We start from the raw sequence: 13912 nt of genomic DNA, 5'->3' as shown, positions 1-13912 counted from the left end.
AAGGAGTATTATTATTAATAAAGAGGGGAAGAGAAAAATTGAGTAGTGGGCTCTATCAAGGACGAGTCCCTTTTCCCCCTTGTGTGTGTTTCTATGACCAAGTCCGAAATCGGATCTCAACCAGTGACTCGATCCTGCACGAGGGACCATAACAACTTGGTATCAGAGACGATCATGGGTGGCATGAATCCTATTGCATCCAAACTTGATGGCTTCACGGAGAGATTGACCTCGTACCAACAAGTTTTCATGGAGTGGATCACCTCCCGCCAGCGAGGACTAGAGGAGCAGATGGTCGAGTTGTCCGGTATGATTCAAGAGGCAAGACGATGGCTGGTGCTTGCCACAAACAGCCTACCAACATAGAGTGTGGCCCTTCCAAAGCTTCAGAGGCCAGACCTGAACCACCAATCAGCAGCACTATGGTTCGGCGGTACTTGAAGATGGAGTTCCCTACCTATTCTAGACAGTGTTGAGAAAACCGGGACCGGACCGGCTGGTCCGACCGGTCGAACCGCGGACCGGTCCTTGATCCGGTCCGATCAACCATCAAAGCCGAAAAAATAAAAAAACCGGTCAAAACCTCTCAAATCCGGTCAAAACCGCCGGTTCAACCAGGATAGCATGATTTTTAATTATTGAAGCATGATATATATATATATATATATATATATATATATATATATAATGGTTGAACAACCGGTTCAACTGGTCGAACCTCAAAACGGCTCCGCGATACTCAAAGATGGAGTTCCCCACCTATTCTGAAGAAGGGGATCCGCTGAGCTGGGTTAAAAGGTGCGAAAAATTCTTTACCAACCAAAGGACCACAGAGGCTAACAAGGTTGGCCTTGCTGCCTTCCACTTGGTAGGGGAAGCCCAACTTTGGTTTGATCAGGTAGAGCAAGAAGAGCCAGAGATGACTTGGAAGCAATTTAGAGACCACTGTCATATCCGCTTTGGCCCGTCCCTAAGCAACAACCCGTTGGGAGAGCTAGCAAATCTGAAGCAGACAGGCTCTGTAGAAGACTACCAGCGCCAATTTCAATCTCACCTCGCTCGGACCTCGGACCTCCGACCACAACAAGAAGTTGACTTATTCACTGCAGGGCTAGTCGAAGATCTCCGTATCGACATCGAATTGCAGAAGCCTGAAAACCTAGGCATTGCAATGAATATGGCCAGAGCACTAGAACGGAAGCAGTGGTTCCATCAAGGTGGGGGGCTGTTGCGCACGAATTGGGACGGGACCATAACCAAGCTTAACACCAACAGTGGAGGCCCTCCTTTGGCGAAGACCAGGACCCCGGCATCAGCAAGGAGACTCCACCTGTTTCATTTTTCAAGCGTCCGACTCGCGTCGAGATGGTAGAACGGAGAGCCAAGGGCCTTTGTTTTAACTGTGATGAATCCTACTCCACGGGTCACAAGTGTAAACACCTGTTTTGGATTGAAGTGCCTGATGATGACAGAGAAGGTGAGGAAGAGGGGGAAGTGAATTCAGAAATTTCCCTACATACTATCAGTGGCGTTATACCCCGCATTCGAGCTTGTCTTAGCCCTGGTGGACTCAAGAAGCACACACAATTTCGTGTGTGAAGGGCCAGTGTCAGACATAAACGTGGAGATTCGGAAGCAACCTGGCTTGAATGTATGTGTGGCCAATGGGGAGCGCATGCCGAGTTTACGCCTCTGCAAGTCTTTACCCTTATAGGTAGGCGAAGATACTTTCTCTATTGATCTCTACATGCTTTCGTTGGAAGGGTTTGAGATGGTTTTGGGAGTTAAATGACTATGCACCTGGCCCTATTATATGGGACTTCCATATCCTTACGATGAAGTTTACCCTGGCGAGCAAGGAGGTCCTTTGGCATGGTCACCCTCTAGAATCGAAACCATGCACGGCCATGATACGAAGCGAGGAATCCATGGGGGACAAACTGGAGTCATTGCTTGTGGATTACAATGACTTATTTCAGGAACTTGCGAGCCTCCCCCAACCCCGAAGTTGTGATCACCTCATCACACTCTTGCAGAGGTCCTCCCTAGTGGTGGTGCGCCCTTACCGTTACCCGCAACTTGAAAAGGATGAGATCGAACGACAATGTGCCTAGATGCTCACGCAAAGGTATCATCCGCCCTAGTAGGTCCCCTTTTACTTCGCCAATCCTCCCGATGAAAAAACATGACGACTCATGGCATTTCTGTATCAACTATCGCAAGCTCAACAACCGAGAAGTTAAAGACAAGTCTCTCATTCCAGTAGTGGAGTTACTTGATGAGCTCCATGGGGCGGATGGACCTAGTGGCATCGAGAAGACAGCTTTCCATACCCACCATGGTCATTTTGAGTTCTTGGTCATGTCATTCGGCCTCACCAACACCCTGTCAACCTTTCAAGGGCTGATAAATGAAGTCTTCCAGCCCTACCTCTGTAAGTTCGTTCTAGTTTTCTTTGATAACATTCTAATTTACAGCCCTACGGGGGAATACACTTGGAGCATTGCCGGTTTGTCTTTGATTAGTTAAGGGCTAACCTATTATTTTTGAAGAAGTCCAAGTGTTCCTTTGGTCAGTCTCAGGTGGCCTACTTCGGTCATGTTATCCATTCCAAAGGGGTAGAGGTGGATCGCAGCAAAATCTAGGCAATTGAGGACTACCGCAAATTCATCCAGAGTACGGGCAGATCACAACCCCTCTCACTAGTCTTCTCAAGAAGAATGCCTTCTAATGGCCCCAAGAGGTTGAAGGGAGTTTGGGCAATTGAAGAAGTCAAACATCGTGCTGAGTTTGCATAATTTTGTTGAAGAGTTTGTAGTGGAGTGTGACGCTTCAAGGAGTGGAATTGGAGCAGTTCTTCAACAACTAGGGCACCCCATTTCATTCTTCAGTCGAAAAATAGCAGAGCATCATCTCAAATTAGCAGCATATGAACGAGAACTCATTGGTTTGGCCAAAGCCGTTATCCATTGGAGGTCGTACCTGTGGGGTCACCACTTTCTGATACGAACAGACCATTATAGTTTGAAGTACTTGTTGGAGCAGCGCATCACCACATCACCCTAACAACATTGGATTAGCAAGCTGATGTGCTTCAACTTCCGGGTGGAATTTAAGGCGGGTCATTTAAATCGTGCCACAGACACCTCTCCTGATGTCCGAGGAGGATATGATAATGGTGAACTCTAATCCGAAGTTGTCCAGGTTACTAGGTAGAGTTCAACGTGGAGAGGAGGGGCCCGAATGGGAAGCTCGGGACGGCTTGATCTTCTACAAGGGTTGGGTGTTCCTTCCTGGCAAGTTGTCGCTGCTCCCACCGTGCTCAAGGTTTTTAATGAGGTAGGGCATGAGGGGACACAGAAGACATTACACCGCCTTCGTGTTGATTTCTATTGGCTAGGTATGGAGCATGATATTTGACTTTTGTGCGGCAATGTGTTACCTGCCAGTGCAACAAATGGCAGAACTTGCGACCGACAGGTCTGCTTCAACCTCTCTCCATTCCCGAACAAGAATGGGCAAACATCTCCATAGACTTCATCAAGGGTCTTCCGAAGGTGAAGGGTAAATCAGTCTTATTCGTAGTAGTGGACCGTTTATCCAAGTATGCTCACTTCGTTCCCCTAGCCCATCCATATACGGCCATCTCAGTTGCTGCGTTCTTCTTTACTAAGGTCTTCCGCCTCCACGAAATGCCTGAGTCCATTGTGTCTGATCGCGACAAGATTTTTCTTAGCTCTTTTTGGCGGAAGTTGTTCCGACTTTGTGGAACAAAGCTAGCCTTCTTTTCATCCTATCACCCACAGTTTTATGGACAAATGGAGGTGGTTAACCACACCATTGAAACGTATCTGCACTGCCTTGGTAGGGACCAACCACGAAAATGGCTTGAGTGACTTCCATGGGCTGAGTATTGCTACAACACGTAATTCCATACCACTTTGAGCGTCACACCATTTCAGCTAGTGTATGGTTGTGAGCCCCCTCACCTTCTATCCTATTCTAGGGGCTCTACATGTGTTGCTGCAGTGGATCGCGCCTTGATGGAAAGAGATGAGATGCTTCAGGTGGCACAAACGCACTTACAGCAATCCCAGCAGCTGGCCAAATTGGTTTTTGACTCCTCTCGCCGTGATTTGAGCTTTGCATCTGCCTACGCTACAACCGTATCACCAACTCTCGGTGGCTCGCCAGCATCACCACAAGTTGCTTCCCAAGTACTTCGGTTCATTCCAAGTAGTGGCACGCATCATATCTCCTGTTTACAAACTCGACTTACCGTAGGCAGCCGCATCCATGATGTTTTTCACGTTTCTTCGCTGAAGCCATGTAAGGGCTCCCCACCGCATAGTGCGAGAACCTTACTTGGTATGTTATGGCCAGGCTTTACCTGTTCCCTAGGCCATTCTGCGCAGCCGTCTCAACAGAGGTACACGGGAGTTCTTAGTGCATTGGGCGGATTCCTCCATTGAAGACGCTACTTGGGAATCAACGGGGCAATTCCTCTCCGCATACCCTGCTTTCGAACTTGAGGACAAGCTCATAGGAGGACTGCTTAATTTAGCTATTGCTATAGTGGAAATAAATAATGGCCTAATTAGCTATTGCTATAGTAAAAACAAATAATGACCTAATTAGCTTTCTATTTTTATTGCTTGTTCCCTTTGTGGGTTGGTCTTTCCTATTTTTTCCTATTTATGAGTCATTTCATGTTTGGCTCCCTATATAAGGAGTATTATTATTAATAATAATAAAGAGGGGAAGAGAAAAATTGAGTAGTGGGTTCTGTCAAGGACGAGTCTCTTTTTCCCCTTGTGTGGGTTTGTATAACCAAGTCTGATACTGGATCTCGACCTACTCGATCCTACACTAGGGACCGTAACAAGTTCATCTAAACTGGTAAAAACCTTTATTAGTCACAACCCTCCATGAAAGACTAAACTAGGATGACATAAAATAGAACTATCGTAATCTTCCATGGATGCCATGCATACAAACAAAAAAAGATTAAACTAATTTATTAATACTCAATCTTACAAAAAAAATACCAATTTAGGCACATGTGATCCAATTGAAACAAGTAGAGTAGCTGCCGCCCTTTGCCAATCAGCATTGAAATCCTGTCATTAAGTATGGCAAAAAAAAAAAAGATAAAATAACCAAAAGTAGAAAAAAAATGCTGCAATTTTAACTTGCTACTTTAGTTATCATCTTTATCGTTGCACTCAAAAAAGGTCTTCCACACTCCTATAGTCATGCATAGAAAGGAAAATACTGCTGTGACTGTGATTCACTGAGAAATGATTACAGAATCCATAATCGTATCCTTGTCCAAGATAATCTATTGTTATTAATCATCAAAATTTTAAACTCACATACCTTGAGTATCTAACAAGCATTAAGCTCCATCTGGGAATGAAATCTTCCCAGATGAAACAAGATGCCATTGCAAATGCAAAATGTTATCATCGGCTATTTGATATAAGCAACAACAACCTATCCCAAGCCTCATCATGCTTCTTATCCTTCATCTTCTTTAAGCTCTTCTAATCTTTTTACATCATCACAATATCAAATAAATCATTATCCAAACAAATTGCACTGTTTGTTTTCTGAAAAAAAAAAAGTTGATATCTAGTGATTTCTCTACAAACAATCATTCACCAGGACAGGCTCAGAGTTCTTTTAAAACATGTTAGAATCAAGAGCTGCCTTCAGTATACTGTACATGATTTTTTAGGATGCTAACATTAAAAATCTGTGTGCCTCCTTTTATTCATAGAACTTACAGAATGTGTCATGCCAGATCTAACAAATAAGGAGCCATAAGAACTAAAGATATGCAATTTTCAGATGGAGGATCTTGAAGCAAGAGCTCGAAGATAGAACAGGAGAGACCCTAGCCTCAAAGAGAAGGAAACCAATAAAAAATGACCAATTTTAGCCTCAATATTTTAATTGTTAGACTGCAATTTGCCAACACTAATGAACTACCTATTGCTTATGTCAACTTTTGATGTTTGAGTTCCTTTCACAAAACTACCACAATACAAACAACTAAAAAACTAGAATGCAACCTACAAAAATAGCATACTCGTCAACCATCCTTCATACGGTTTCAGTGTGCAAGAATACAATAAAATCTAAACAGATCTCCTTAACCACAAGAGACTTTGCATTGCCTAATTTATCAGAATAATCAAAATAAAGCAAATATTCATTATGGTTAAAATTGACTTGGATTGAGCTGAACTTAGATTATAATTTGACTAGACTTGTTAGGCACATGCTAACAAGGAGGAGAGTAGGCAAAACATTGAATTGAGCAGTCAAAAGGGGTTGATTTCAATGGTTCAAATTGAATTAATTGAGCTAAAATCCGAATCAATGGAAATTTTGTGGTTGAAGATAGGATCTAAGGTTTCTTTTCCTGAGCTAGAATCGTGTTATTGATTTGGTTTGAATTGATTGACTCTCAAGTGTTGTGAAAATTTCCAATTTGTCATATTGAGTCATAATGTGTGTTTATTATACTTTTATGTGTATAATATAGTATTTTAATGGAGAAGATTCAACATTGCATTATATGAGTTAGAATTGTGTCAGATAGACAAATCATGTGAGGAATGATGACACCATGTTTTGAGGAAGGATGAGAAGCAAATGAGATTTTAACTTAAGGAAAGTATATCAGGCTCAGCATGGATTGAATAAATTTTCAGGGTATGGCAAGTAGTGTTTGATTTATGGTAGGGATAAAAATTTTCATTGTTCAGACATCAGTTATGTTGAAATTTCTTTTTCCCAAGTTTATAGGCTCTAGTTGCTCTCTTCTACTTAGTGGCTCATTGTGATCTTTGGTATTCTTCGTTCATTTTTCTTTTATATTAGATTTATAAGTGGAAAATGCACAAAGATTTAATGTTGAGTGTAAATGGATGTTGATTTGTATGTTCTTTATATCTATTGACTTAGAATTGGGATTTACCGCTTGTTTTTTGGTCAAACTGTACCAGCCTTTTCACATTTAATCGTGATTAATGTTGCCACAGAACTTGTTATTAGTTGAGGTTACCTTAGTAGTTCTGTGTCAGTACACCTGTTGTAGTTTGGTGTCATATCCGTGTTGATATTCTTGTTAATGCACTTTTACTTATAGACATGATTGAACTAATGAACACACCTTTACACTTTCCTCCTTAAGATTTTTGTGCTAATTTGTAAGGTTACCAATTACCTCCAATTTCAATAGTGTATGTAACGCTGGTTGCACTAAATTTTGAGGATTATTGTGATTGCACAGGAAAAAATACTCACTTCATCAGATTACATGTTTATATGATATATGTATGGTTGATGAACTCCAGACGGAGGCTTACGACACTCAAGACTGCTGTGTTAGAAGAACAATTAAACAAAAAGCACCTATTAGCGCTTATGGATATCCGTACCTTAGAGGTGATGATCTCTGAGGTAGCTATCTTTGCAAGTTTAAGCATATAAGTGGAATCAACATCCTTCGGATCCATTGCCCGAACAGCACACGCCATTACGAGAAATACTCCCGCCATATTACCAAAACGCTACCCATCAAACAAAATTCTAACCAATTCAACGCACGTGACAAAAAAAAAATAGATAAAAGCGAGAGCCACTTACCCGGCGCCCTCCTTTTGAGATTGAGACACAGCAATCGATCACTAAAATAGAATTCCTGGACAGCAAAGCCTATCAGATTCGAAAAACAGACCACGGAAAAGGGATCTAGCAGTAAAACAAACGAGGAAGGTCGAATCATTACAAAGGGGCGATCTCTTTGAGAGAGGCTAGAGATGATTCTCTCACGACCGGCGATTCGTCGGCCAATGACGAAACCAGCACCTGCACGGCCTCTGTCAGAAGACGTTGAAAAGGGTTCAGAGATCAATCGACGGTAAGGGAGAAAAAAAACTAGTGAAATTGAGGACGAGAATTATCTTACCAAGCGCAGGTAGAGAGGCGGAGGAGGACGCCATGTACCGTGGCGGAGGAATTGGCGAAGCAACCGAAATCGGAGAAGAACTACGAGTGCAGGAAAGGAAATAATAACTAGAAGCCAATAAATACAAGCGGTGAGTGGTGCCACCACGGCGCATTCGATAAGCAATTTTAAAAGATAAATAATTCAGTCCTTAATCATAACTTAAATTTTACACACCGTCTCTATTTCTAAAAAAAAATTATTTTCACTCTCTAAGTAAAATACTAATTTATCTAATATTACTCATAATACTAATTTATCTAATATTGCTCATATCTATTTAGTTAAAAAAAATCTAAAAATAAATATAATTTCTTTTAAATTCAGCACATTAAATTAGAATCTAACATATTTTCTATCAAATTGAATATGACTTTTTTTCAACTTCAATTGGATAAAAAATATAATAAATTCTCCCGAGAGTCAAGGGGTAGGAGGCTAAGGAGCCGAGAGACCCAAGAGTAGAGGGCCAGGAGGCAAAGGAGCTGGGAGGCCCTTAACTTTCCTCTGGTGGAACTACCTCAATAATTTTCACTTATCTTCTCTTATCCATGTGGTGCCTACTAATCATTCCCTAGATCATAAGTCTTCCCTTCAAGTCCCGTCGAAAGAGGCGAGAGTCCGATTGATAATCAGAATGATCTCATCTATCTTGACTATTTAAGTCATGTGGCAAACCCATTGCATATTTATGAAGAGATTATGCATTAAATCCTAGCATACCTCGATCATCATGTCCTTAAATGCAATCACTCCTTTTAAGCACATCATTTGCACCATCCACCTCGATTCCTAAGCCCATAATGCACCAGTGAGCCTTCGAGGTTGCATTATATTAATGTTATATGACTCATAGTAGGGAAGACTGCGCGTCTTTTTAACATGTAATGATAGGGAAGGTTACGTTGTACATCTTTTTAACATGTAATGATTACTCTTGAATTTTTACTTGTCTCGTGTGCTTGATCCTATGTGGAAGATCTGTTCCACCCTTGCGACCACAAGGATCCAACAATCCCTATTGAATGAGCCAGGCTATATTAGGCCAGATAAGAGCATTTCTACATGCACTTGCTAATTCTTCACTCACTGTTTCTTCATCTTCTTCGTTTCCTTAGTCTTTGAGTTTTCTTCTCTTCCTAGTAAGTTGCTTCCATCCATCTTTACAAATCTTTCTTTCATCAGTTCCTTGGTAGCACATTTCATGGTCAGAGAATCTTCTTCCGCTCTTTGGTATAGATCTAGCTCTTCAAGTTTTACTGATGCTTCCCTAGATCAATTAAGAATGATTTATGGAGTTCCAACCGATCATCTATTGAGGCTTCCGAATGGCAACGATCAACCAGACCGTCCTCCTCTAGGCTTTGTAACCTTCTTTCAAAGCCATATATTGAGCGGACTACCCTTTCCTATCCCTATGTTCTTTATAGAAGTGTCATGATATTTTCACATTCCTCTATCACAGCTTGGCTCTAATTTTTTCAATATTTTGACTAGGGTAGTGATTCTTTTTTAGTTGTATCGCATTCCACTTTCTCTTCGCTTCTTTCATTTTTTTCTTTTACCGGAAGAATAAAGGATAGGGTCTTCTTCTTTTCAAGTCACTACAATAAATCTGCACAAAGACAACACCATAAAGACAACGATTTTAGGAAAAACTGTTATAAATTTAGCAAAAGACAATGATTTTTGATAAAATTGTTGTCTTTAAAGTAACAATTATCTCAAAAGAACGTTGTAACAACAGTTGGGATAACGGTTAAATAAACTGTTGTAAAAGATAATATTTTTATAACACTTGTAATAGCGATGCATAAATCGTTGCATTGTGATAATAAGACAACAGTTATAACTCGTTGTCAACGAATTTATTACCATTGTGTTTTTCTTGCCTTAAAACTCATGACAAAAATTGTGACTTGTGCGAAAAAAATTAAGTAATCATAAACAAAAAATAAAATATATGAAGGTTGTCACCTCTTAATCCGACGATGAAACCCTACCATCTCTTCACCCAACGCTGAAACCATTCCTTCCCTGTCGTCTCTTCACTTCTTTGAAGCAAATCTAGGGTTTGGAGTAGGGGAACCTATTGCGCTGAGTTATTGAAGCGATAAACACTAAGAAAGTTGGGAGGAGTTGACCTCAAGAAGCATACACCCGATGCCAAAACCACAACCCTTCCTCCCTTTCTGATTTGGAGTAATACACAGCTATGGTCACCTCTCACAAACAAAAAATAAAATATATGAAGGTTGTCGCCTCTTAATCCGACGCTGAAACCCTACCATCTCTTAACCCAACGCTGAAACCATTCCTTCCCTGTCGTCTCTTCGCTTCTTCGAAGCAAATCTAAGGTTTGGAGTAGGGGAACCTATTGCGCTGAGTTATTGAAGCGATAACACTAAGAAGGTTGGGGTATACACCCGAAGCCAAAACCACAACCTTTCCTCCCTTTCTGATTTGGACTAATACACAGCTATGGTCACCTCTCACGAGTACTTTCCTCTTCTTCTTTCCCTGTCGTCTCTCCATCAAAGCAGACATAGGGTTTAGAGCAAGGGAACTTGTTGCCCCGAATTATTAAAGTGACGGTAAACACCTTGTTTCTAACTCTCCTTCCTTTTGTATTACTTCAAATTATTTGGATTTCTCATTCTCCTCACCATTTCAATTTTGTGTATTTGAGGTTGGTTATGTGATGAAGGAGATGTTTATCTGGGATAATATCTGATTTGATCTCATTGTACTTTCTTTTTATTACAGCAGAGAGACTATTATATTGTCTGATCTTGGCCTGTTAAGTTATAGAGGGTACTGGACTTGAGTTCTTCTCGATTTATCGAAAAAACACAAGGGTGATAGCTCCATCAAGGTAATAATTGTTGCATTACTTTTTTTCCTCTTGTAATGTTATTCTCTAATTTAGTACAAAGTTTTTGTCTCATTTTTGCATTGTTCGATTGTACCACAAATGAATCAGTTTGCCCAAAATCTATGTAGTTGGTGTTTTCACATGCCACAATATAGTAATGAACTGAATTGATGAGTGGACCAACTTTTTAATGAAATTGAGAAAATTATATAGAAGGAGACTTATAAATTAGTTCATTTGTTATATTACAGTCAAAAACAAATATAAGATTTATCGTTTTCCATGTAAATATATGTTAAGATGTTACTAAATATTAAAATAGTTTATGAAGTAATTATATCTCCTGTATTTTTTTTAAGTTTTGATGTTGGTGATTAATATAATCTATTGGTGTTAGCTACAATGGATAATATTATTTATTATATTACTGCTAGTATTATAAAGGTTTATTTTGTTGCTAATTAATTTTTTTATCTACTGGAATGGATAAAGAATGGATGTGTAAGGATAGATTATTACGTAAATATGCTCTTGGAGTAGAGTCCTTCTTGCAATTTGCAATGCAAAATTCTGGTGATTTTAACGTAATATCTTATCTATGTGCCAAGTGTGGTAATCTAAGAAGGAACAATATTGATGTCATAAGGGCTCATTTAAGAAGTAATGGTATGGATTTAACATACATAGTGTAGATATGACATGGAGAAAAGCCATCATTTGCCAACTCAATGAATGATAGTGAACATGACCAACAAGGCGAACATAATTTCTTTGATGAGAAGCTGGTAGATATGGTAAATATGACATATGAATATGATGAGAATCTACATTCAATAACTTACTTCACGATGTTGAGAAATCTTTATATCCAAGATGTACAAAATTTACAAAGCTATCGGTCGTTATTAAATTATACAACTTGAAAGTCAAATATAGTTGGAGCGATAAAGGATTCACAGATATTTTTTCTTTATTTAAAGAAATGCTTCCAGATGGTAATGAATTTCCTTTATCAGTGTATGCTATAAAGAAATCCTTGGCTGCATTAGGTATGGACTATAAAAAAATTCATGCATGTCTCAATGATTGTTTCTTATATCGAAAGGAATATGTGGATTATATCAATTGCCCTACTCGTGGGATTTCAAGATGGAAGATATGCAAAAATTCCAAAGTAAATGAAGGAGTCCCTGCAAAGGTCCTATGGTACTTTCCACCGATTCTAAGACTTCAAAAAATATTTTGAAACCAAGAAACCTCTAAGGTGTTAACCTAGTATGCTGATAGTAGAGTGTGTGATGGTTATTTGCATCATCTAGTAGATTCACCCTCTTGGAAGGTAGTTGACCATAAGTGGCCAGATTTTACTTTTGAGCCAAGAAATTTGAGATTAGTCATATCTGCAGATGGAATCAATCCTCATAAATTGATGAGTTCTACGTATAGTTGTTAGCCAGTTCTACTGATCACTTATAATCTTCCTCTATTTTTGTATATGAAGAGAAAATTTATGATGCTTACTTTATTGATTTCGAGTCCTAAACAACCCGGGAATATATTGACGTTTACTTAGTGTAAAATACGGTGCCCAAATAATAATTAAATAAAAAGATTATTTGAAAAATAATCTTATTGGAATTTTAAAGGATTTTTAGAAATTTTCTGGAATTTAATTGGAGCTCATATGATGTATTTAGAGGGGATGCACTAATGGACCCGATAAAAGCCTATTTGAAATACCTAAAGGTGGGAGTTGATCAATTTGATTAACGTATAGTTGATTTGGTCAAAACCTAAGTTATAAATAAAACCTTAATCTCCTTCCTCTCTTCATCGCCGAAACACCTCCTTCTCTAAACCCCTCACGCGACCGATTCCCTTCGCGCCGAACCACCGCCGACTCCTCTCTTCCCTCTCCCTCCCGCGAGCTCCCGCAACCCAGCCGTCGGCTCTCCTCACGCGAGCACCGCAGCCGCAACAGTATCTGACCCCCATCGCCTCCACTCGCGGGTTGACCTTCGTCCAAGAGGGGGAAAGACCGAACCCTAGCTTCGATTCCCTGTTGCCATCCCTACGGGTTCCAACCGGAGAGGACGCTGTGGACACCAAGATCGGGTAAGACATTTACAGTTTTGGTTTAGATCGATTCCTCTTGATGAATCGAGCTCCGGGATAGAAGTTTTGGGAGATTTCAAGTATAGCTAAGGATGTTTGTTCTTCTTGCTACTTCGATTTGTTTTGGGGCAGCGATTGCAATGTAGCTTTGGCAATGAATCCTCAGCAACAGCTTCTTCGGTGGTGGATCAACAGTGGTACATCCGGATTTAGGTGAGTTTTAGAGGTGATTCCGTTTATACATTAGATTGCATTAGTAATGCTGGATTGTACTGGTTGATTTAGGTTACTAATTTGATTAGGGTTAATGTAAATGGAGGTTTGTGATAATGCATGGATTAGTGGGCAGATTTGTAGATTTATAGAGGACTTATTTGGAGATTTACTTGATTTATTCATTATCCATGTTAGTTGATTAGTCTTGCTACACGATTAGTCGTGAGTGGACAATTGGATGAATTATGTAGGATTGATTCATGGTGTGTTGTAGATGGTATAATGGATTGGTTCAATTAGAGTTTTTCGGTTTGGATTGGATTTAGGTAGCTAGTGGAGATATGAGGGGATTTCGTTGTAATCATATGATTTGTTGCAGGACATTGCTACGAGCCAAGTGTTCCGAAGTGGAGACAACCTAGCGCGATCGACAAATAAAGGCGGGTACTTCTTGCTTTGTTTTATTTTAGTACTTTGACCTTAGTGCATGAATTATTTTGGGATAAGGACTGTTTACCTTGACTCCACTCTTACTTTCCTGTGCTTGATACTTCCACTCAAAATCTTTGAGTTACTCGTTTTTATATCTATACAATCTCTTGTTGCTGTCCATGATCAGTAGCAGATACTAGATACCATGTTTGTATGCTTTGGCTGTTATTTATTTATATATTATGTTGAGCATG

At 39.9% G+C, this 13912-nt stretch overlaps 1 protein-coding gene across 1 annotated transcript in view; it reads right to left on the bottom strand.

The window, feature by feature from the left end:
* LOC122021219 (protein SHOOT GRAVITROPISM 6-like) overlaps nt 1-8115 on the bottom strand; it is a 67898-nt gene extending 59783 nt beyond the window's left edge. The window contains exons 1-5 of the mRNA XM_042579304.1: nt 7982-8115; nt 7802-7892; nt 7660-7714; nt 7452-7583; nt 5049-5120 (exon numbers count right to left, since the gene is read on the bottom strand). Coding sequence (XP_042435238.1) covers nt 5049-5120; nt 7452-7583; nt 7660-7714; nt 7802-7892; nt 7982-8015 — 384 coding nt within the window. The 5' untranslated portion in view covers nt 8016-8115. The remainder of the gene's footprint in view (nt 1-5048; nt 5121-7451; nt 7584-7659; nt 7715-7801; nt 7893-7981) is intronic.
* Between the last annotated feature and the right edge of the window lie 5797 nt (nt 8116-13912).

Source organism: Zingiber officinale, chromosome 9A, assembly GCF_018446385.1.
Source record: "Zingiber officinale cultivar Zhangliang chromosome 9A, Zo_v1.1, whole genome shotgun sequence".
NCBI classification, from domain to species: domain Eukaryota; kingdom Viridiplantae; phylum Streptophyta; class Magnoliopsida; order Zingiberales; family Zingiberaceae; genus Zingiber; species Zingiber officinale.
The sequence above is the reverse complement of the archived record's forward strand: the minus strand, read 5'-3'. Positions and strand labels throughout refer to the sequence as shown.